Below are 24504 nucleotides of genomic sequence, written 5' to 3'. Positions count from 1 at the left end.
ATATAAGTACGATAGAAGTTATCTCAATTTCCAATACTCCAATTTCCTTTGACTTGTACCACAGCATAAATTTCACTATAGGTATCGCAGTCACAACGATTTTCCTTTGAAAACCAAACACCGTGTTAGGGCGCTTCGAAGTAAGTGATTAGTAAGAGTATTAACATCAGACTTCTACAGAAAATGTGAATTTGACATATGGATATCTACTACAGAAACCTTGAGTTTTGTATCACTATCACTACATAGTATAAAACAAAGTCGCTTTCCCTGTCCCTATGTCCCTATGTCCCTTTGTACGCTTAAATCTTTGAAACTACGCAACGGATTTTGATGCGGTTTTTTTTAATAGATAGAGCGATTCAAGAGGAAGGTTTATGTGTATAATAACATCCATTAAATAGTTGAGAAGTACTGTTATTTTTGAGGTTTCTAATGTGATGTCGTAAAAAATTACATTTTTTCCGCTTATATTGCAAACGCAGGCTGAACCCTACGAGTTTTATCAAAATAATGTACTAAGTATTATACACATTGAAAAGGTCTACAGAAAAGTCCGCGATGGTATATGTCTATCTCTTATGGATAACCCACAATAACATTTTTTTGTCATTTACTTTTTACGACAAATAATAGCTAATTTTCGAAGCGATTTTCACCAATACAGCATTAATCCTTAACCAATTAAATACCTTGAATACATTGTTCATTTAATATAGATCTATATGGCCCTTTACACCGTATGATTTAAGTGAATATTTTCGAAGATATTACAGATTTAAAAATTGCAGGACGTAGCATTTGCGGCGGTACCGCGGCCGGCCGGGCCGCTATGTTTTTTTATATACAACGTTCACAGTTTTTCTGTAGTGTATTTAGTATCAGCATTGCACCCGTGCGAAGCCGGGGCGGGTCGCTAGTTTGATTTTATAGAAAGAAAGAATATTTGTTTAACTAGACAACCAAAAAATAGTACGTAGAACTCCTTCTTGCAGGAATGAGGGACATAATTTTTTTATAGATTTAAAAATGTAAGCTTTTTTAACGTATCTACCTATTGTAAGCGTGTAGTCTGCCCGTGGCTACGCTTGTTGTAAAGTTTTCGAAGTCACAGGATAAATAATAGAATGAGCGATTTTTGTATGAAATACATACAAAATCTTACAGCAAAGAATTGTTTTACAGCTGATAATAATGTTAAGTTTACAATAATAGTAAAAAAAAAAATTGGTTGTCTGTAAAGTCGGTTTACTGACGATAGTTGAACGTGACAACGTCCGATTGTGCTTCTTTGTCGCTCGTTCCGCGCACTCGCTTGCACTTCAAGCCTACATGGAACGCCTCAGAGCGAGATAACGCCGCATGAGTCATGTTTTTTCGTGCGTGCAGCCGGCTCTATCGAATTATAAGACGTTGTCACGTCAAAAATCATCTGCTTGGGGCACAGGGGCGTTGTTAATCATTTTCCATCAGGTATTATCATAATATTACGTCAAATGTCGATCATATTATGTTATATTATGTCGTTCCCTTCAACGTGTTTTACTTTACTGATTCGAGCAGTGATAATATGGGCAGTGAGCAAATATATTGAAAAACCAATTAATTTTTTATTCACACAAATTAAATTTCTATACATCTAATTACGTAACGACACTCATGCTGATGAACTAAGACGTCAAAACAATGTACCATTTCCAAATTGATGTACATAATATCAAGTTCGGATTCACAATACTATCCAGAATTGTGCATTGCATCGAAATTTGCAATGTTACAACAATACATCTGCTATTGACAGGCTAATCTGTGGTTCAATCAAATTCGAGAGGCTGTCCTCTTCACTCGCATGCAATTAAACCGTGCATCCCTCTCTAGCGTATAATACTATTGCTTTGTAATGTTATCTCTGATTTCAGTATAGGGATTCTTGTTAAAAATAGTGATAAGATGTGAGTGAGCAAATTAGATATTACTCAGTAAAATGCTCGTTGCTATAAAGATATAAGTTGAAATTCGATGTTGTTGCCTGTTGGTAATCACGTTCACAAAATATGTAGAGATATTCTTATTTTACCTGGTTTGATATACTTTAATACCGTTTACCTTCATACATCACCGTTGAAAGTGTGTCCTAATCAAAAGTAGGAAATAAACTGTAATACATATATTATTATGATTTTTTTAGAAATTGTACCGAGTACCAATCTAATCTTCTATACTTAATATAATAAAGCTGAAGAGTTTGTTTGTTTGTACGCGCTAATCTCGGGAACTACTGGTCCAATTTGAAAAATTCTTTCGGTGTTAGATAGCCCATTTATCGAGGAGGGCTATAGGCTATATATCATATCGCTAAGACCAACAGGAGCAGAGCCACGCGGTTGAAACCGCAGCTAGTAATATCATTATTTTTCAGCTACTGACAGACAACAGTTGCCTCTTGAAAAACTTCTAATGTAGTCCTAATTTTCTGCGTCAAAACTTATGTACCTATAACTAGAGGTCCGCCCCGGCTTCGCCCGTGGTACATATTTCGCAATAAAAGGTAGCCTATGTCCTTTCTCGGGTATCAAAATATCTCCATACCAAATTTCATGCAAATTGGTTCAGTAGTTTAGGCGTGATTGAGTAACAGACAGACAGACAGAGTTACTTTCGCATTTATAATATTAGTATGGATTTTTTATTTTTATTTTTTTTTTATTTTATTTTATTAGTTTCCAAACAGCTTATACAACAATATAACAAACAAATTATTCAAGTACAATTAATAACGTTCTATGTATAAGCCTATTCTATGGATACACAAATGTTTAGAGTGTGAAAGATGTAAAAACAATTAAAAATACTGTTACCACAACAATAAAAAAAAAAATACAATAAAAGATATACTTATAGGCTAACAAGATTCGACATAAATCCGTATGCTTCAGGTGCTACGCAGAGCAGTAAGTACCAGGCGACGAAAACTGGCTAGACTATTTGAAAAAATGTCAATAGTGTTATCTTTATTAACTATTTCGTTATATAGTCGGCATAACCTATATACTGGGTTATTATAAGAAATATATAAGCGAGTGGCGGGTATATAGAAGGGTTTAGCGTTCCGAGTGACACGAGCGTTACAATATAAAGAGAATTTACAAAGCATATCGGTGTGACTTAGGTTATTGATAATTTTATACATATAAGTTAAATCAATGAATTTACGTCGCATTTCAAGTGAATCCAAATTGAAATATTTAAGTCGAATGTCATAGGTGGGCAAGGATCTTCTAAGGTGTTCACGATTGCATAGAGAACGTAAAAATCGTTTTTGTACCGATTCGAGCTTGTCGATATGTGTTTTGTAGAATGGAGACCACACTGAGGAGCAATATTCAAGGGTGCTACGGACCAGAGATTTATAAAGAATTAGGGCACTATTTTTATTTTTAAAAGATCTGGACATTCGTAATATAAAGCCTAAATTTTGATTGGCTTTTTTGACAGTAGATTCGACATGATCGATAAATGATAAACTTTTATCGAATGTCACCCCTAGATCTCGTATGAATTCTTTACGACCTAAGATAATATTTGAAATTTGATACGAAAAGTTAATACTGTTTACTTTATTAGTAAATGTGACAACATGACACTTAGAGGTATTTAATTTCATTAAATTTCTCTTACACCAGGCATGAAGAGCAATTAAGTCTTCTTGAAGCAACTGACAGTCAGCAATATTATCGACTTTTCTATATAGTTTCAGATCATCCGCATAAAGTAGACATTTACTACCTATATTAAATCGTAAGGGTGCATCATTTATAAAAACCGCGAACAAAAGAGGGCCAAGATGGGAACCTTGGGGAACACCGGAAGGAACAGAATAGGGTTCAGATAGGTAGCCGTTGAGAGCAACTATTTGAGTGCGGTTTTTAATGTACGAGTTGATCCAACGCAATAAGTTCCCATGTATGCCACAAATCATCAGCTTTTTAATCAGGAGCTCATGGTTGACTTTATCGAACGCCTTCTGAAAGTCGGTGTAAATGACATCCACTTGTCCTTTGTTGTCCAAAGTTTCTAGGAGATAGTCAGCATATTCAGTTAAGTTAGTTGTTGTTGATTTACGCGCGACAAATCCATGTTGTTCAGAAATAAGTAAAGGTTTGACAAAATTATAAATTTGATTGTAAATAACACGTTCAAATATTTTAGCAAAGCAATTTAGTATGCAGATAGGTCTGTAATTACAACAGTCCGATCTATCGCCGGATTTGAATATTGGAATTACGTGAGCGATCTTCCAAAAGTCAGGAAAGATGCCTGTAGATAGAGATCTATTAAAAATTATATAAAGTGGTAAGGTGAGTTCGTTATAGCAAGATTTAACAAAATGAGATGGAATACCGTCCGGTCCAGGACCCTTGTTCGGATCCAATTGTTTAAGAAGTTTTTTAACATCATGCGCTTCAATTACTACTTTGTTAAGACAATTAGACCAATTGTTGTGGAAGGGATCCTCAACAATGGCATTATTTTCATATACAGAATGGAAATATTTAGCAAATGTTTGACAGATATCACTACCCTTAGTAGCAACAATGTTATTATATTTAACTAGTTGGGGAAAACTTGAACATTTATTTTTACTCTTTACGTAATTCCAGAATAATTTAATGTTACCTTTATGTAGACACGATTCAACATCTTTTAAATAATTGTTATAACACTCCTTCATCATCTTTTTAGACCTTTTACGCAAAAGAGAGAAAGTGTCATAATCACGTGGGTTTTTATACATTTTAAATTTACGATGAAATTTCTCTTTTTCCCGTAGGCATTTGATTAGAGAGTTACTAAACCAAATAGGTATTGATGAATTTCTTTGTTGCTTATAAGGTGTATTATTTTTAATGATGAGATTTAGAGTGTCATAAAACTGTGTTAGATTTTCATTTATATCCGCGGAGGAAAGGAGAACCTTCCAATCAATATTCCTAAGTTCATCTTTACATTTATTTATATCACATTTTCTAAAATTTAAGATTTTATTATTCTTACATGGTTCGAGGGACGGGACGTGAATGTCATTCACACACACTTCAAAAGGTGGATGATGAACGTCCATTTTACTAAGTGCGATTGAGGGTTCAAGTGATACCGGAATCAAACGGGCAAAAAATAAATCCAGAGTGCGATTATTGTCATTTTTGATAAAATTGTACTGGTTAAGGTTGCCGTAAGTCATCAAGTCTAAAATTAAGTTGACTTTAACGTCATTAAACAAAGGTCTAGGAGTAGCAGTTTTCGTCACGTTACAATTAATCCAATCTAAGTTAGGAGTATTGAAATCCCCCAGTAAAATAAAAGAATCATCGGATCCTGACAAAATCTCAGTAGTATTATTATAGAAAGCTTTCAGTTTATCAATGGAAAGATCCGGTGGTAAGTACACTAGACATATTTTTATAATTTTGCTAATGTGTTTATTTTTAAAGTTAATTAAGCTTAGCCAAATACATTCCACATTAGTTTCCCATTCGAAAACTCTATTAACTGTGTAATCTTTTTTTACTGCAATTAAAACACCTCCACCAGAAATTTTATGACTAGTGCACTTATCCCGATCTCTCCTGAAAATTCTATAGCGATTATCCAAGATTTCACTATCTTTAATTGAAGGATCGAGATTAGTTTCTGTTAAACAGATAATATCGTAATTGCAGTTTAATACATTTAAAAAGAAATCCTGAAGCTTACTTCTAATTCTGTTTACATTCTGGTAAAAAATTAGCATAATGCAGCGGTTAAAAAAAAATAATAATAATAAAAATTAAATGTAGATGCAGATAATTATGTAAAGACTATGGCAGATTTTTAATCTTATCTAGACTATTAATGATTACAGCTGGAGAATGTTCGTTTTTTCTCATATAGACCTTCCCAAACTTAACCCACACGAACTTGTAATCAAGTGTCTTTTAAATAATACACCAGTAGATTCTTTAGACAAAGTTCACACTTCAGCTTAGAAATAATTCAGATCTACTTGCATCGAGTTATCGAACGTTCGAATCTTTACTGCAAATCCATTAGAGTTAATTTACAATTCCTGGAATAGAGTGCTTTTAGTAAATAAAATACCACAAATTGCCACCATTTCACATACAATTTCATTGAGCGGTAATGCATTTTGATTGTAATTTAGGCCTTGATATTTGTTGAGTATAGTGTTAGAGTTATGTTTGATTCTGTGTATTGATTGCATTGTTCAAATAAATCGTTAGCTACTGTGATGTTTAACATCCATTGTAAAATGCGAAAGTCTGGCTGTCTAAAATATAGCACCGATTTCGATGAAAATTCAAATGGAAATAGTTGAAAATTGAAGTTCAAAATATATAGGTTAGTTTTATAAGCTTGTCGTTTTGTACGCAGCAAACTCGTGGGGCACAACTAGTCTTAATACTATTATAAAGGCGAAAGTTTGTATGGATGTATGGATGTTTGTTACTCTTTCACGTAAAAACTACTGAACCGATTACAATGAAATTTAGCACACATATAGAGGGTAACTTTTTTATCCCGGAAATCCCACGGGAACGGGAACTATGCGGGTTTTCCTCTGCAAACAGCGAATAGTGGGATAATTATATTGTTTTTATTAAGTCAGTTAATACCATACTTACTTTATAGGTAGTTCGTGAATACTGAATCCTATAATGGCTCAAGGATTATTTATAACTGCTTTTATATCCCACAGATTATTTATATCGGCTTCAATATTTTTACGGCTTACATGTCAGTGGCGGACTTACTTCGCTTTTGTTATTTCTACAGTAAAAGAAGAGCGTGTGTACTGAGCACACGTGTCAGAAGTTAGACTTTAGCAAGATTCAAAGATACTAAACTCGTCGCCTTACTCCATGACGTGATGTTTGCCATGACGCGACCTTGAAATTTGACTCTCAACGCGCCTAAAGAAGTTCAAAAGATTTAGGAATTTTGAAGGAATTCAAAAGTAAATAAGATGTAAGATAATGAAGAGTGATTGCTCATTGTTTCATTCATTTTTAATACTTTTTATACCCATTGGTGAAGCATCTCTTTGCAAAGTTTTTGTCGTGACTTAACTTTTCGCTCAATGAGCGATTTCTTTAAGCGTAACATATTGTGTACACAGATTATCTCGATAAATTTTATGACTATTTATAATTTTATTAATTACTTAAACATGAAAAACTATCTCCATACATTCTCCTATATACATATTCTTATCAATCTGTTACATAGAATGTACCAGTATTTACAGACATTTTAGCCTCAGTCAAATTCCTTCTAATATCGAAATGCCCTGTGGTTTGCGGAGGGCAATCATTTAGTATTTAGTGACCCACATACCCATTTACTTATTAACACTGAATCTGTAAGGGCCTTAACATATTTCAATGGGTATATTTGGGTCTAAGTAAGGAACAATTAGGGTTAAATTACTTATTGTGTTGTATATTCTTTATGAATAAACGAAATTGTTTTTAAATACATGCTTAATTTTGTCTTTATTATAAAAATGCAACGCCAAATGTGTTGTTTTTTAAACTAGTAAGTAAAAATTTGATAACGGCTCAGTCAATTCGGCTAATTTTTTAAACGTATTTGTTACGGAACAATTAGAAAGCTTCTTAAGAAGAGAAAACACGAAAAGGAGCAAATGCTGGTTAATAATAATAACATATTATAATTATTAATTGTGTTTTTAAATACATACATATTGCACGCCTCATAAGCGAAGCGTTGAGGTGGGTACTACTGTCACTTCGCGCAAAACATCTGATTTTTCAAACTTAAAATGTCTTTATGTATCATTACATTGCACTTGTAAGATAATACATACACACACATATTAAGAAAAAACACTATTTTTAACGTTCATGATATTTTTGATGTCATTTTTGTTATTTAAACTAGTTAAAAAACAGTTTAAAAAAGTTCTGTCTTGGACGTCCGTGTGTCTGTATGTGCGGATCCTTTTTCTTGTTAACACGATAGCGACCGAAATACTTTACTAATCGAGTCTTTTTTTTTCTCTTACGCTTGAGTATGCTCAGGAATAGAACCCTTTCATTTTTCAGGGTCTGATTCGATGTGGTTTAATTGTTATTAAATAAACAAAAATAATAATTAATAAATATTTATTAAAAAAAAATTATGAGGCGTGCACTTTTGGATTTTCCAAATTATTTTAATTTGCCTCTACCACCAAAATGATCAATCTGAATCTTAATATAAAAAATTGGTTGTGTGTAAAGTCGGTTTACTGACGATAGTTGAACGTGACAACGTCCGATTGTGCTTCTTTGTCGCTCGTTCCGCGCTCTCGCTTGCACTTCAAGCCTTACATGGAACGCCTCAGAGCGTGGTAACGCCGCATGAGTCATGTTTTTTCGTGCGTGCAGCCGGCTCTATCGAATTATAAGACGTTGTCACGTCAAAAAATCTTTATTTTTACTGTAGATATCTATTGCAAAAAGCCAACACTTTTCTTTTCACACATTGATACAAGTTGAATACTAGATACATTCATAGTTTTGTGCAAGAAAATCCATTTCAAATGTCACCAGTATAAAAAGACCCTTGAGTTATATAACAGGGCTTACGTAACAGACCATTCTGACACTACTTACCAAATCTTATGTAACGCGCCCTATTTTTTTAATAATGCCAAAAAGCGCTATTTTAAAGTTTTTGTTATACTATTGAATTCAATATAATTTACGTTTATTTGTTGCTGTTGTAAATAATAATTACTACCTACTTACTCCTATCATTTCTTTAATTTCTCTCTATACAAAACGTTGTCGTTCAGAAATCGCTAATTAGCGATAAGACTGCTTGTTGTAATATGGTTATTATAAGTTTCAATTTGTAATTTATATATAGAGCAATAATGCATGAATAAATAAACGAATATAATTTTATTAAACTACTAGCTATTCGCCCGCGTCTTCACCCGCGTTGTCAAAGGAAAACCCGCATAGTTCCCGTTCCCGTGGGATTTCCGGGATAAAACCTATCCTTTGTGTTAATCCAAGTTACCCTCTATATGTGTGCTAAATTTCATTTTAATCGGTTCAGTAGTTTATGCGTGAAAACCATACATACATACATACAAACCTTTCCTCTTTATAATATTAGTAGGTATAGATTAGTTTTGTAATAATAGAGAAGACGTTTTAAACCGCTTTAAATGGTCTGTTTTGTAAGAAAATTTCATTCAACAAAACTTTTGTTGAATGAAACTATCCTAAATAACACATAATATACTTTTACTTCCACATATTAATACTTAATTATATAAAAATATCTTTGTTAACATATTATTTCAATAGCTCACTTAACCTTTACCTAAAAAACAATACTAAATACAAAAAATCACAAGGAATACTTTATTATCGTGACGAATTTCACAATTGACCTTTTAAGTAGATTCACTCAGGCACCGTTAAAGTACCAACTCGTGCATAAGCCCTAAATGGAACCGCTATGAAAAGGTTTTTATTTTTTCAGAACAATAAAAAATAAAATATCAGTTTGGACTATGTATTGTTTGAAATGTTTTATAATTATGAATTGTTTTTTTAATGTCGAGCTGTAGTTCAAAATATGTAATGTCTGTTACAATTACCAACTATTAATTTTCTTTATCTTGGAATTTGATATTAACTGTTTTATGGCATTCAAATTTAATAAAAATGAAACCCGTCTTCCTTGGTCACGGCATCACGCGTGAACGGGTGGACCGATTTCGATAATTCTTTTTTTATTATATTATCTATTCCTTGAAGTACGAGGATGGTTCTTATGTCGAGAAAACGTAAATATGTACCTCGGACGAAGCCGGGGCGCGGACCGCTAGTATTTTATAAATTAGGTATAAATTTTTAAAGAATAGAGAAAAAATCGATCACGAGCCGGATCTTTTCTTTATCTTGACTTTGTATAATGTGTCACAACAAAATATTTACTATATTCAATCTATACGTCTGAATGTAATAAAGCTGAAGAGTTTGTTTGTTTGATCGCGTTAATCTCAGGAACTACTAGTCCGATTTGAAAAATTCATTCGGTGTTAGATAGCCCATTTATTGAGAATGGTTATAATATCACCACACTACGACCAACAGGAGCGTAGCAATGCGGGTAAAACCGCGGAGCACAGCTAGTTTAGAAAAAAAGTGCAATTGTATCATTGAATTGAATTCAAAGCATGTTCTAATTGAATTAACCATAAGTAGTATATGTACTTTGTAACCTTAGTAAGTACATTCTTCTACAGTGTAAGTCTATACTGCGACTTAAATCTCATTACGATTTGCGAAGCACATAGCAACAACTATTATGTTACTACCTACGCCCCACGGTTTCACCTGAAGCAATAGTTACTAGTTATTATTCTGTGCCTGAAGCTAAAATGATAGGCGAAAGCTGACATTCCTCATTTATATCCTGAGGGCTTTTAAAAAATGTGGGTTATGTTTCATCCAAATCGGTTCAATAGTTTAGTCGTTAGGGTTACAGACACGCATATTTTCCAATCCATAATAATGAATATTGGCGTAATAATCTATAATATAAAAATGAATCCCAAAATGTGTTGGTAAGCGCATAACTTGAGAACGGCTGAACCGATTTCGTTAATTCTTTTTTTATTATATTCCTTGAAGTACGAGGATGGTTCTTACGTAGAGAAAACGTAAATATGTACCACGGGCGAAGCCGGGGCGGACTGCTAGTGAATATATAAAAGGCGCAAAATACAATTGAAATTCTGTAGTTAATTTTGTTATTTCATTTATTTAATACAATTTTTAAACACTTTACTACTACGATAAATGATTAAATGATTAAAATTGTGAAAATGCGATATTGTTAGACGTTATTTGGCTGTGAAAACAATTAATTTCGGCACTTGTGTAAGTATTGATATGTATATGGATTTTGAATGGATTAAAGCTCGTATAATTAATTTATTAAGCCTCTATAATTCTATTATTGACCTATTACGGGAAGCATTTATTCACGTCCCTATAAATCAAAGGCTGTTAGCATTTTTTTAATGCATTTTATTTCTTCTTTATTGTTAAAGCGTTCTCTTTTGTTTAATTTCACATGATTTTCATATTCTTAACGAAAAGTGAACCTACTATAATCATTTTACATAAAGCTTAAAAGATTTGTTTGTTTGAACGTGCTTTTCACAGGAACTGCTTAAGGGAATTGGGAAAATCTTTCACTAGTAGACAGATTCATTATTCTTGAGTGACATGGACTATTGCACGCCTCATAAGCGAAGCGTTGAGGTGGGTACTACTGTCACTTCGCGCAAAACATCTGATTTTTCAAACTTAAAATGTCTTTATGTATCATACATTGCACTTGTAAGATAATACATACACACACATATTAAGAAAAAACACTATTTTTAACGTTCATGATATTTTTGATGTCATTTTTGTTATTTAAACTAGTTAAAAAACAGTTTAAAAAAGTTCTGTCTTGGACGTCCGTGTGTCTGTATGTGCGGATCCTTTTTCTTGTTAACACGATAGCGAACGAAATACTTTACTAATCGAGTCTTTTTTTTCTCTTACGCTTGAGTATGCTCAGGAATAGAACCCTTTCATTTTTCAGGGTCTGATTCGATGTGGTTTAATTGTTATTAAATAAACAAAAATAATAATTAATAAATATTTATTAAAAAAAAATTATGAGGCGTGCACTTTTGGATTTTCCAAATTATTTTTTGTTTTTACCCCGCTCCAAACTAAGCGAAACCGAAGGGATCATCTATATTTAAAAACCCTTGTTAATCCTTCTTGAAGTAGGTATAATAATAAAGACATTGTATATAGAAAATACATAATTAAACTATGTCAATATAATCAGAAACAATAATTAAATTTGAACCTTGTATTGTTACGTTATCTGCGTTTTCACATTAATTTATACTTAGAGCTGATTTTTCAATCCTCGGTTAAAACTTATTTGTCGAATAACGTATTAAACTACCATTTCAAAATGTATTCACAGTTTACGTGACATTTTAATATTATCGTGTAATACTTTATTGGACGGGTAAGTTTTATCCAAGCATTGAAAAATCGGCCCTCAGTAAACTAAATTTAATTTATTTTTTTTTTACTTTCGTTATTTTATATTATGTTTTAACTCAAATTGCTTCACTAGTTTTTTAATAAATAAATAACTTACTATTTTATGTATCGATTGAAGTAATAAAAGTACCAGGGCTACATGATCATATAGGCAGTTTGTGTGTAGTATGTTAGGTCACCCTTCTCTTTGATTGGCGTCACGTCAAACTTTATAAGGTCGTAAAAACTAGATCAATTTTAATTGGACATTTCGTACCGCACTCAGCCCTGCAGTATATCGACCGGTTATTTTAAACTCATGGTCTATTTATTGAGGGCAAAGTGCAGTGCTAATTTTTAACACGTTTTTATTAGCTGTGTCTTTGCTTGTAACTGACTTTAGATTCGATGGTGGTTTAAACGGACAGATTTCATTCAAAATTGTTCATCAAGGATCGGTGACAATAATTTCATGAGTTTGTCTTATTAAATCGTCTTTTTTTTATAAACTATAGATACCTACCTATTTATAATTAACTAGATTTCCGCCCGCGGCTTCGCCCGCGTTTTCAAAGAAAAACTCGCATAGTTCCCGTTCCCGTGGGATTTCTTAGATAAAACCTATCCTATGTGTTAATCCAAGTTACCCTCTATATGTGTGCTAAATTTCATTGTAATCGGTTCAGTAGTATTTGCGTGAAACAGTAACAAACACACACACATCCTCACAAACTTTCGGATTTATAATATTATAGTAGGATGATGAACGGTGTGTTTGTTAGTATCTGACTGTTACGAGTTACAGTTGATATAAAACTGTATATTTTTGTTGATGAAACGTGTTTATTTTTAAATATTGCTCGTAAAATGAATGTATTTCTGTTCCGTGTAAAAATTTTGATTAACTAAAATATTATATTCAGTACAGTAGAAAGCGTAGGCGTAAAATCTTCTAAACGAAAATATTAGGTACTAGCATTTTTATACGTAGGTGCGTGTTTTATTATATTAAATAAGCTGTATCTTCCGGTTTTACACGCATTCTACTATCAGTATAAGCGTGATGATATAGAGTATATAGCCTTCCTTGATATAAATGGGCTATCGAACACTGAAAAAATTTTTTCAAATCGGAGCAGTATTTCCTGAGATTAGCGCGTTCATACAAACAAACAAACGAAATCTTCAGCTTGCCCATTTATCGAGGAAGGCTATAGGCTATATATATATATCATCACACTTTGACCAACAGGAGCGGAGACATGCGGGGGAAACCGCGGGGCGCAGCTAGTACTGAATACATTTAAAGGTCTTACATACGTACTTAGAGTTTATTCCTTACCAACCTAAAAATACAAATCTTAGCTCTTAATAATAATAATTGTATTGTAACCCTTCAGTGTATTATAATCGGTATACAATCGACCGTACAATGCTTGCCTCTGTCAAGGTGCGTGACCCAATTTATGTGAAACGAGCCCTGCATTGAAATCTGCACGAGTTAACATAAACCTGTAGGCAGGCGTTTATCTGAATATGATAAGTGAAATGTTTTCGTTATAATATGTTTTAATATTATACGCACATGCTCCAATGGCAAGAAGAGTCAGGTAATTGCCCAATTCTTATATAAATGTGAGCTAAATGTATACGTAAAGAAGAAGGTTTACTAACGACTGTTATCAAAAAAATTAATGAATATTATTGGTCTATAACCCATCTATCCTTTTGATAAGTTATCAGTGTTCACGAAAACATCTTTCGAGGCCTTAATACGTCGCGTATTCTGCTAGAGATCTTCTATTTTTCGATGGAAGAATCACGCTTTCCTTAATACCTGGTACATTTCCTAAACTATTTGACACATTTAAACAAGAACAAGGTTGCACAACTATTAATAAAAAACACCTGGAAACAGTAATAAGAGCGCCACAGTCGTACTTGACAGTAATGATGCTATTCCGAGTCAGTCATTTAGAGGTCAACAGATCCCACAGTTTTTGTTCGTATGTCGAGTTTCTACGGACTATTCAGTTCTTATTTTGAAATCATATACGCTCCCTCCTCGCTTTCTTAGTCTATTCATGGTATAGCTTTAATTAAGACGTATAAAGAAGTGAAAACCGTGTACGCGACAGATTTAAAATAATAATCATTATACTAAACTAGATTTTCAATTTTTAAAATAAAAGAAAAACCTGAATCTGTACCAAATACAATTAAGGTATAAAAAAATATCAATTAAATATATTTTTAAGCTATTGCATAGCTTCTATCGCGGGCCTTGAGCGCGGCGACAGAATGTAAAAATTCCGTAACGAAAAAACCTAACACCCACTTCAACCGGCACAGCTATGCGATGCTATGCAATAGCTTTACCGCGGCAGTCCTCGAGTGCCACACGTATTTTTCTATGTTTCTGTCTTATTGTGTTTATAGGTATACTTTATAGATGTCGTAAACACAGATTTCAATAAGTATAATAAAAGGTGGCAAAACATAACAGCTAGAAATGGGTCATATCTCTAAAAAATAAGTTCCAACTACGTTATGGTACAGGTATTTGAATAAGACATGAGACCGACAATAGGATGTTTTTGCCTAAAGCTTATTCAATGGAATTACATCCATATACCGTTTGGAAGTTTTCCAATGTTTATTTAATTAATGTTGAATAATATTTTGATACTCGTATGCCTAAGATGGTATTATTTCGTGGGTTTTATTCATATGATAATAGGCTTTAATTATAAAAAGCCGCGCACACGAGCTTTCTCTGGATAAAGACCGTTTTACTGGTATATTATTGTTTATGTCTTTGGAATAAGCAGCTTTCCATAAGTATAATAATTGTCAAAATCAGTTCAGTAATCCAAGAGCTATTTCTATCAAATGAAAAAGTGTATGCATAAATCATCGCACTAACGATTTCACTAGAAGTTGCATTGGTATTACACAAAAGCTATTTAATAATTGAATTAATATGATTACAATAAATTCATAACTTTATTAATAAACACTTTCTTCCCAATTCCATCGAATTATTTACCTACCCAGGCAAACATTTTTATTCTTTCGTTCGGCGTAGCACACGTGTGCACGTGTGCTACGCCGCTGTGCTATCTACGTAGCTGTGCAGCTACGTAGATATTAATCATCCTAAAAGAGTGAGCTATCAATGCAAAAAGCACTGTTAAAATCAAACAGATAGTTCTGGAGATAAGCGTGTACAAACTAACGAAATGATTTATTGTTTTCTAGTAGAATCGATACGAAAAATATTTCTGAATTTTTTTTTATTTCATTCAAATTTAGACAATACATATTATTTACTACTTCAAATTACATGAATATATGGTAAAGTATTATTTTAGTTAGGTTCCATGATAAACTTACTTGTCTTTTTTTAATTAAATATACGAATGGCATATATTTTGTTATTATTTTAAATATTTATTTATTTAGTGATTATCTCTATCATTAGCTACGCTACGTACATAACGTACTTATACTTAAGGTAGAGCTATGCACTAATGCAAAACCAGGCAGCCTTATCGCTCAAAGCAATCTCTTTCAGGTAAGGCGAGCGTAATGAAGTAGTTTATGCGGAAGAGATCGTTATCAAGGTTTAATCTTACATCAATAAATTGAGAATAATGTAGTTTTTAGCTTAGCTATTTCGATATAATATAAGCCCAGCTTGTTACTCTTATATAAAAATAATTTTTATGCCAATTCTCATATAAAATTTAACTATATATACAAAATTTGAGTTGATTCTATTTTTTACAAAATTCTCATCAATTAATACAAACAACATAATATTATACTATTTCAATAAAATATAACCTGTAAAGCTACCTTTTTCTATTTGTTTCTTATTAAAAATACGCAAAACAGATACTTAAACTCAAATAACAATTAATATTCCTAATAGAAAAGGTAAAACTCGAAGGACGGTTTCCTGTCTAATCATAAAATATAACACCCAAAAGTAAATATTTCAAAAACAACACCTGTTTTAATTTCATTAACGGATTACCACTTCAAATGAAAAAAATTATAAAAAATAATAAAAATATTCAAAATATATCAATTTGTTCCATAAGCCGCTTTATGAGTCGTAAAAACGAATACTTAAGTACTGCGGCGGTTCTTGCGTGTGTATAAATATTAAAACTATTTGCTTCGTTGCGAAATTTGTGAAAATATTTTATAACTTTATTTTGTGAGGCGCCGAAAGTGTTGCAATGTATTACGTCTAAATCTAAATGAGACGTTGGCCTAAATCTACAGACTTGTTTACATTTAACCAACTTTAAATTTAATTTATATTATGTTGAAATTAATAATATTTAATTATAAATATAACTTATAAAGCTGAAGAGTTTGTTTGCTTGAACGCGCTAACCTCAAGAAACACGATACCGATTTGGAAAATTATTTCACTATTAGATAGATAGTCCATTATCGAGGAAGGCTATAGGTATATCATCACGGTAAGACCAATAGAAGCGGAGCAATGCGGGTAAAACCGCGGGGCACAGCTAGTAGTTATTCAAATTACGTCTACGTGCAAATTGTGAATAGGTAACTATTTTTTTTTGGTATTTTAATAAAAATATTCCCACTAACAGTTAATTAAGAATCTATTGTGACTATCAAAATACTATCCATCAACAGAACGGTTAACGTTTTTATACAGATTTAACTAAATGTATTTACCTATTTTATACATGTACTTATTCAATCCATACTAATATTATAAATGCGAAAGTAACTCTGTCTGTCTGTCTGTTACTCAATCACGCCTAAACTACTGAACCAATTTTCATGAAATTTGGTATGGGATATTTTGATACCCGAGAAAGGACATAGGCTACTTTTTATCCCGGGAAAATGACGCAATCCCGGAAATCCCACGGGAACAATGCGGGTTTTTCTTTGACTGCGCGGGCGAAGCCGCGGGCGGAATCCTAGTAGGTAATATTCATGTATAAAAATGTTCACTTTTACAAGCGGTGTAAAAGGCAATACGATATAACCATATTATTTAACATTTGAAATTGTATGTTTCGTAGATATGTATAATCGTACATACAGGCATTATAGAAAGGAATAAAATATTTATTCTTAAATTTGTGGTATCTATGGTATTACTGAAGAAAGGGAATGGATGTACACATTTGTTTTATTTATTTCTGTTGCTGAACTAAGCGCGGTTAGTTTTAAAACTGCTATATCTTACTTCATAGTTGAATTGTAGTTGCAAGTATAAAATGCTAACAATCAATAATTTCATGAAATATTAGCTTTCCGGCTTTGCAGTGTCATAGAAAAACTCGCATAGTTCCCATACCCGTAAGATTGCCAGAATAAAATCTATTTTATGACCTTGTTCATATCTCAAACTACATCTGTACCAAATTTCATCCAAATCGGTTTAGATTTTCTTGAGTGAAGACAGAGAGAGCTACTTTCCCATTTATAATTATTTTTCTTTAATATTAAGCAGGGATTTTTATCTGAATACGAAATCCCGCTGAATCTGGATTATCCTAATTGTTATAAAAAGAAGCCTTTTCAATTTATCCATTCAAATTAAACATTAATTTCATTCGTATCATAACTCTTCGATTAGGCAACAATAAAATGAATGAAAACGCACGATTGACCTCCATTGTTTCTACGTTCAATAAAACTCAGGTAGTCTATGCCTCATAGATTCCGTAACATTAAAATTCATTAAAAGTAATGAACCGTTCGATTCAGAGACAATTTAAAAATAAATTTCCTTTCTTGCAAGCTTGGATTCGCTAATTGCTTTGTCGGTCGGCTTCTCTGCCAGCTTCTCTGGACTACGGGTGGCAACCGCCCAGTGATTATGTGTTTTCGTTTTTTAGAAGCCTATAAATCTAGGTCTTATATAGATAGATTTATATGGGTAAAACTTGAGGCTTCTATACTAAATTGGGTAAAGAAAAATTACAATGTATAGCTAAATAACACGGAATAAATTAAACATGGCCTGAAATGGTATAGAGGGTCTTGTAAAACAATTCAAATTATCCTAACTACTTGCTTACTTAGTAGTTAGTAGTGAAGTCCCATGTCCCCTAGTGGGGTAAGGGGCAGATGCATTATACATCTGTTTCACTGATCGATTTTCTTTAGGGACAAGTAGGTGATCAGCCTTCTGTGTCCTACCAGACCAAGACATTTTTTTTTCTTCGTCTCCACCGGGAATCGAACCCAGGACCCCTCGGTTTTACGCTCACGCGTCGACTACTGTACCGAAGAGGCGTGTACTTGCTTACTTACCTTTAGCTAAATTTTTTTATGCAGAAGGTAAAACTTAAAACAAATTAATAATACCGTTAAGTAATTAAGAGGTCACAGTGATAAGTATATCTGGATATCACATTTCACATACGCATGTGAAATGTGATATCCAGATATATCTATGTTGTATAATATTTGCATGTGAATTAGAACTATACAATAAAAAATAACATAAAAACATAATATATAAATCCTTAGCACTCAAGGAGTTTAATACTTTTCGACAATCTAATAAAAAAAGCTGTTATGGTTGCCGGTTTATAAGCTGCGTAGCATTTTCGTAGCGAATTTCCCTTTTATTTTAAGTACGCGTTGGTTTCTCAACCAATCTTTTTTTTTCAAGATTTTTCTAATTATTGTAGCATAAGCCAAAGTCGTTTAATGGACTTTCCAACACGAAATCAATTCAATGTGAACCAATAATATCTGCGATTAAATAGTAAATAATAAATCAATACTTCAGCTTTATTATCTTCTCTATATCTTCTTCATATGTATAAAATTATCGTGTCACAATGTTAGTTACCATACTCCTTCGATACGGCTGTACTGATTCTCATGAAAATTTGTGAGCACATCGGGTAGATCTGAGAATCAGCCAACATCTATTTTTCATACCCGTAAGGTATAAGAGTAAGGCAGAACAACGTTTGCCGTTACATCTAGTATATACATTAAATTCTCGTGTCACAATGTTAGTTACCATAATCCTCCAAAACGGCTAGTCCAGCAGATTCTAGATAGATTCTAATGAAATTTTGTATGCCTATTGGGTAGATCTGAGAATGGGCTAACATCTATTTTTCATACCGCTAAGACCTAAGTGAAAAGCGTAAGTCAGAACAACGTTTGTCGGGACAGCTAAAATATTATATTTTAGTCAGTTTACTACCTTCACTAAAGCCTTGTCTACACCACAAAGTACCGATATACCACAGATAATATATCGTTATTTAAACCGTTACCTAACTGTTATAACGATAATTGTCGATAATCGGTGCACATGAGCTGTTCTCAATTGTTATTATATCGTTGTTAGGCTTTAAGTGAGCGATATTATGTTTCGTAATACGTTATTGATTTAGAATAATTATTAGAGGTTCAGTTATTATTAATTATCGTAATTTAATCATCATCGTATTCAGATTACTTCTAGTAATTAGAAAAGAACGTCTTCTGTCTCTAAAACAGTTCAAGTTATAAACAAATGTTAAGTGGAAAAGTTGTATAGAATTTAATTCTCTTCAATATCACTACATAGTATAAAACAAAGTCGCTTTTCCTGTCCCTATGTCCCTTTGTACGCTTAAATCTTTGAAACTACGCAACGGATTTTGATGCGGTTTTTTTTAATAGATAGAGTGATTCAAGAGGAAGGTTTTAGTCTATAATTTATTAGGTTTTAGACAAAGCGGGCGAAGCCGCGGGCGGTAAGCTAGTTGATAATAAATACGAATAGCGTAAAGCCCATAGAAAATAAGATAATCGATTTTTCGTGGCCTTATACCCCTGATTTTCATTTGCAAAAAGTTTTAAGTTACTAGAATACAAGTTTTAACGTGGTAAGAAGATACCCAGTAGGGTATATCGATTTTCCGAGACTTGCACCTAATTTGTCCTAAAATGACTGCATTATATATATTTTTATAAACTCTGTTTCAGCTATATAGGATTGTTTAATGTTTATCCTCAAAAAAGAAATTTCATATTATATATTTGTAAATTACGTACCTAACGTAACCTGAGATTTATATATAATAGGTATAATAAGTAATAACCATCATCATCATCATCATCATCATCAGCCCATATACGTTCCCACTGCTGGGACACGGGCCTCCTATGAGGGTACTGGCCATAATCCACCACCACCACGCTGGCCAAGTGCGGATTGGCGGATATAATAACCATAGCCATAGCCAGATAATAATAACCATAGCCAACCCTAATTACACAAAGTCAACATTCAATACAATAAACACAGTACCAAATACATAACCACAATAGCTGGTAAATTGCTTCAGAACACTATCATTTACTTGTCAATAGTTTGATAAGGCCAAGTTGAATTTATTATGGTCTTTGAATAGAGGTTGAATTGTGAAACAATATTTGGTATGTTTGTTTAGGGTTAGAAGGGAGTTACAGCGGGTTTAAAAGCGAATTATACCTATATAATCATACGAGCAATTTTAATGTACTAACGTTCAGCCCGCGGCTTCGCTCGCGTGGTGAAAGGAAATTTCCCTTGGGAATGATATGTTTCACTCCGCTTAAAAGTACACTTATCATTATCTGCTTTTCTTACTATCTCCAGACACAAATCATACGATAAAGTCGCTCCGTTTCGACGTGAAAGAATGGCATACAAACCTTCATACTTCATACGTATAGTACATATGGGGATGGTGAGTTAAGTTGACTCATCATATTATGCTGTGTACCTATATATTTTTAATTTCCCTCTTTAATATAACTGATAATTATAACAATATGGTATCTGTATCACAAAACTAAAATAAATCTCATTTGTTACAGAATGCAGAAGCACCGAAAATCAAGATAACACCCAGCCAATTCAAAAAACAATAATGACTATAAACTTAAGTGCGTTATGTGAACAGCAAACGTGTCGTTAGTGCCAAAACAATGTTTTGCTGTAAAGAACTAAAGCTACTCTATGCCACTGTCGTTCTGTTGCTAGAAGCGGAAATGTTAGTGAACACAGGTGCTATGGAGTCGAAGTCTTCCATTTACGTGACGCAGAATCCGAACGATTTGACCTCGTTGGAACTGTGCGCTGCTAGAAATCAGCAGAGATTGGGCAGTGTGTTTGGTAATTTTACAAGACATCATAAAAAGGGTAAGTTTTTTTCTCCTTATATTTTTTTTATACCTAGGATTAAAACTGTTTATATGAGTAAAATTACTAAACGTTTTATAAAACCAGTTGGAAAGCCATCTTTTAGCATATATATAGCTATAGTGTATCCTTTGTATACAATTATAGGTGAACATTTGCGAAAAAATATATTTTGTAAAGTTTTCTTCGTAGCAAGATGGTATGAAAAAAGGAATGAACTAAAAGTATTGATCAAACACAATATGAATAATTATAACTTCAACAAAACAATTATAATTGGTCGATTTAAAACCAATTTGAGGCAATTAATGAATAATTGCCGAAATGGAAAAAATAAAGTATTATTTTTGACTGTGTTTTGGAAACAAGAAAACAATTGTATTCTGAAAGTATAAAAAAAGTTTATTCATGGCCTATTTTGTTTTAATAATTTTAATAAGCAACGTTCTAAGAACATGTTTTCCTTTTTATGCCATATTTTTGTCTACCTGTTCATTAATTCTTATCACTGTCTTGTCCCTCTCTATGTATGCTTAAATCTTTAAAACTGCGCAACGAATTGAGCGGTTTTTTTTGAGTGATTCTCGAGTAAGATTTTAGTATATAGTTGGATAAAGCAGGCAAAGCCGCGAGCTGAGAGCTAGTATACTACCTACACAAAAATTTAACTTACAATAACCGCATGGCCTGAAAACACCTAATTTTTATGACCCAAATAAATCACACATCTAATAACTCCTAAGCTATCGTAATTATAGTTTCCAAGTAAACCTTGGGAATAAACACTTCAATGTTCAACCCTCATTAATAAAAAAGTATTATATTTCGTTAATAATGAACCTGTAGTAATTAATGAATAAAACTGAATACCACTCAATCAACTCAAGGAATCGTGAAGCGTATAATTAAAATACAAATTTAATACACTTAATGATAAAACATTCATTTAATTGCAGTTGATATGGACGGGGCATGTTAATTGAAAAATCGAAGTTTTAGTTTATAATTAACAATAAGGATAGGGGTCAACAAAAGGGAAGGGAGCAAAAGTCTTTTATCAGATACATTACTAAGAAAACATACAAATGGACACTATTTTGATGGTATTGCAATTAAAATTTAACACATAATAATATATATAATAATATATGAGTAGATGCAATCTTAATTGCAGTGGACACTAATTTTATCCATTGGAATTAGTCACAAATATACGATCGTACAGAAAATAAAATGTATTAATAATTTTAACGACAAAAATATTGTTTGGAATACTATCTAACATAAGACTTCTAAATGATTCGGTCATTTAATTTGCTTATGCAAAAATATATGCATAAAAAAAGTTTAATTTTGTCGTTTAATTTTGCAACATGACAATAAACTATAATGTGTAGTAACATCCAAATTTGAGATAAAAAAAATTACACTAAAAATTAAAATACAGAATAAAAAATGCAGTATTATTATTATATTAATGAGTAATATTAAATGAAAATATGAGCGACCAGCGAAATAATTCAGTGTATTTTTATTAATATTAAATTACAATGTGACCCAATTACTTTGCTGGTACCTTAACGATCATAACCGCCTCCTCGGTACAGTGGTTGACGCATGAGCGTAGAACCGAGGGGTCCTGGGTTCGATTCCCGGGGGAGACGAAAAAAAAAATGTCTCGGTCTGGCAGGACACAGAAGGCTGATCACCTACTTGTCCCTAAAGAAAAATCGATCAGTGAAACAGATGTATGAATAATGCATCTGCCCCCTACCCCACTACGGGGACACGGGACTTCACTTTTAACGATCATAATATATTAGACACATTCTGGTCGATCATTGTACTTACTGCCATAATCTCTTTATACTATGGTACTACTTTAACAGATTGGCGTGTTTAATAATAATAAAGGAAAGAAAGCAAGTCACTATAAGTAATTGATCGATGGCTCCCAATCCTCTCTTTTATAGCGCTCATCATATTAAATAGAAAATCTTTAATAAACTTGTTATTACAGGTCATAGAAGAAGGACAACATCAACGAGTACAACCACAGAACCAGCAATGTATTCAACAACAGACGATCATACCAATTCCTACACAATAAGTGCATATACCACTACACATCCAAAACTACCCAAACCTCTTCGACTATCCGCCACTCTATTAGATAATGATTATACAGATAACTTAGATAACATAGATAATATAATTGAAGAAAATAAAGAAATTAAACGTGATAAACATCACAAACACGACAGATTATCAGATAAAGAAGTAGCGTTAGAAATGGATGAAACAGCAATGTCGAAATCATTGAATAAAGTAAAGAAAATGTATAGAGACTCGACTGCATCAGCAGTGAATAAATTAAGTGGTAAAAGTAGTAAAAATGGTATATTTTTGACTGAAAATTGTACAACAGTTATAGCTCAGATAGGAACCACAGCTATATTGCATTGTGAAGTTAGCGATATTACTGAAAACACGGTAAGTAGTTGAAACTTTGTGCATATTTTAAGTGTTTTTATTTATAGTTTTACATTGATGATTAAATACTTATCTGCCTGTTTTGCTTTATGATCTAATTTTTTCTACTCTCCATATATTTATTAAAAGGTTATGTGCTATCAAATTGAAGAATAAATTACGTGATTCATAATTGGTCACCGTACACACTTAAATAAATTATTTTGGTTTAGATCTATTCATATAAATTATGTTTATAGTTTTAAAAAAGACATTGCCCTGTTGTTTGTATTGAGAGACTCTTCTATAAATTTAAAATAACATCTTAACAAAGTCAACAACAAATATTATAACATTTATTTCAAACGTAAACATTTTGTACATCTTTTTCTGAGCACACATTAAATTGGATAAGCTTCAAGAGAAAACCTTTAAAGTCTCCCAAAAGGTCATATCTGTCTTGTAACAGAAATATATGGCCCATTCTTTATTTGCTTTTAAGCGAATTTCTTATTTCGTGTACTTAAGAATAAGAGTGAGTTTTATTTACTATCTGTAGATGTAGATGTTTAATAGAATTTTCAATGTTACCGGGTATACACGATTATTATATGATTTTCTTGTTAATACATTCATACAGGGTAAAATAACATTGATCTTCTTGAACAAACAATTTGGTAA

At 32.5% G+C, this 24504-nt stretch overlaps 1 protein-coding gene across 1 annotated transcript in view; it reads left to right on the top strand.

The window, feature by feature from the left end:
* LOC149898665 (uncharacterized) overlaps positions 1 to 24504 on the top strand; it is a 73121-nt gene that overhangs the window by 27291 nt on the left and 21326 nt on the right. Inside the window, exons 2-3 of the mRNA XM_090114972.1 lie at positions 21027 to 21351; positions 23372 to 23844. Of these exons, the coding sequence (XP_089971098.1) occupies positions 21138 to 21351; positions 23372 to 23844 (687 nt within the window). The 5' untranslated portion in view covers positions 21027 to 21137. The remainder of the gene's footprint in view (positions 1 to 21026; positions 21352 to 23371; positions 23845 to 24504) is intronic.

The sequence above is a fragment of the Colias eurytheme genome, chromosome 22, assembly GCF_061535395.1.
Source record: "Colias eurytheme isolate Ceu_HAF_F1 chromosome 22, ilColEury1 Martin Lab GWU primary, whole genome shotgun sequence".
NCBI lineage: Eukaryota > Metazoa > Arthropoda > Insecta > Lepidoptera > Pieridae > Colias > Colias eurytheme.
This window is presented reverse-complemented; position numbering and strand designations above follow the sequence as displayed.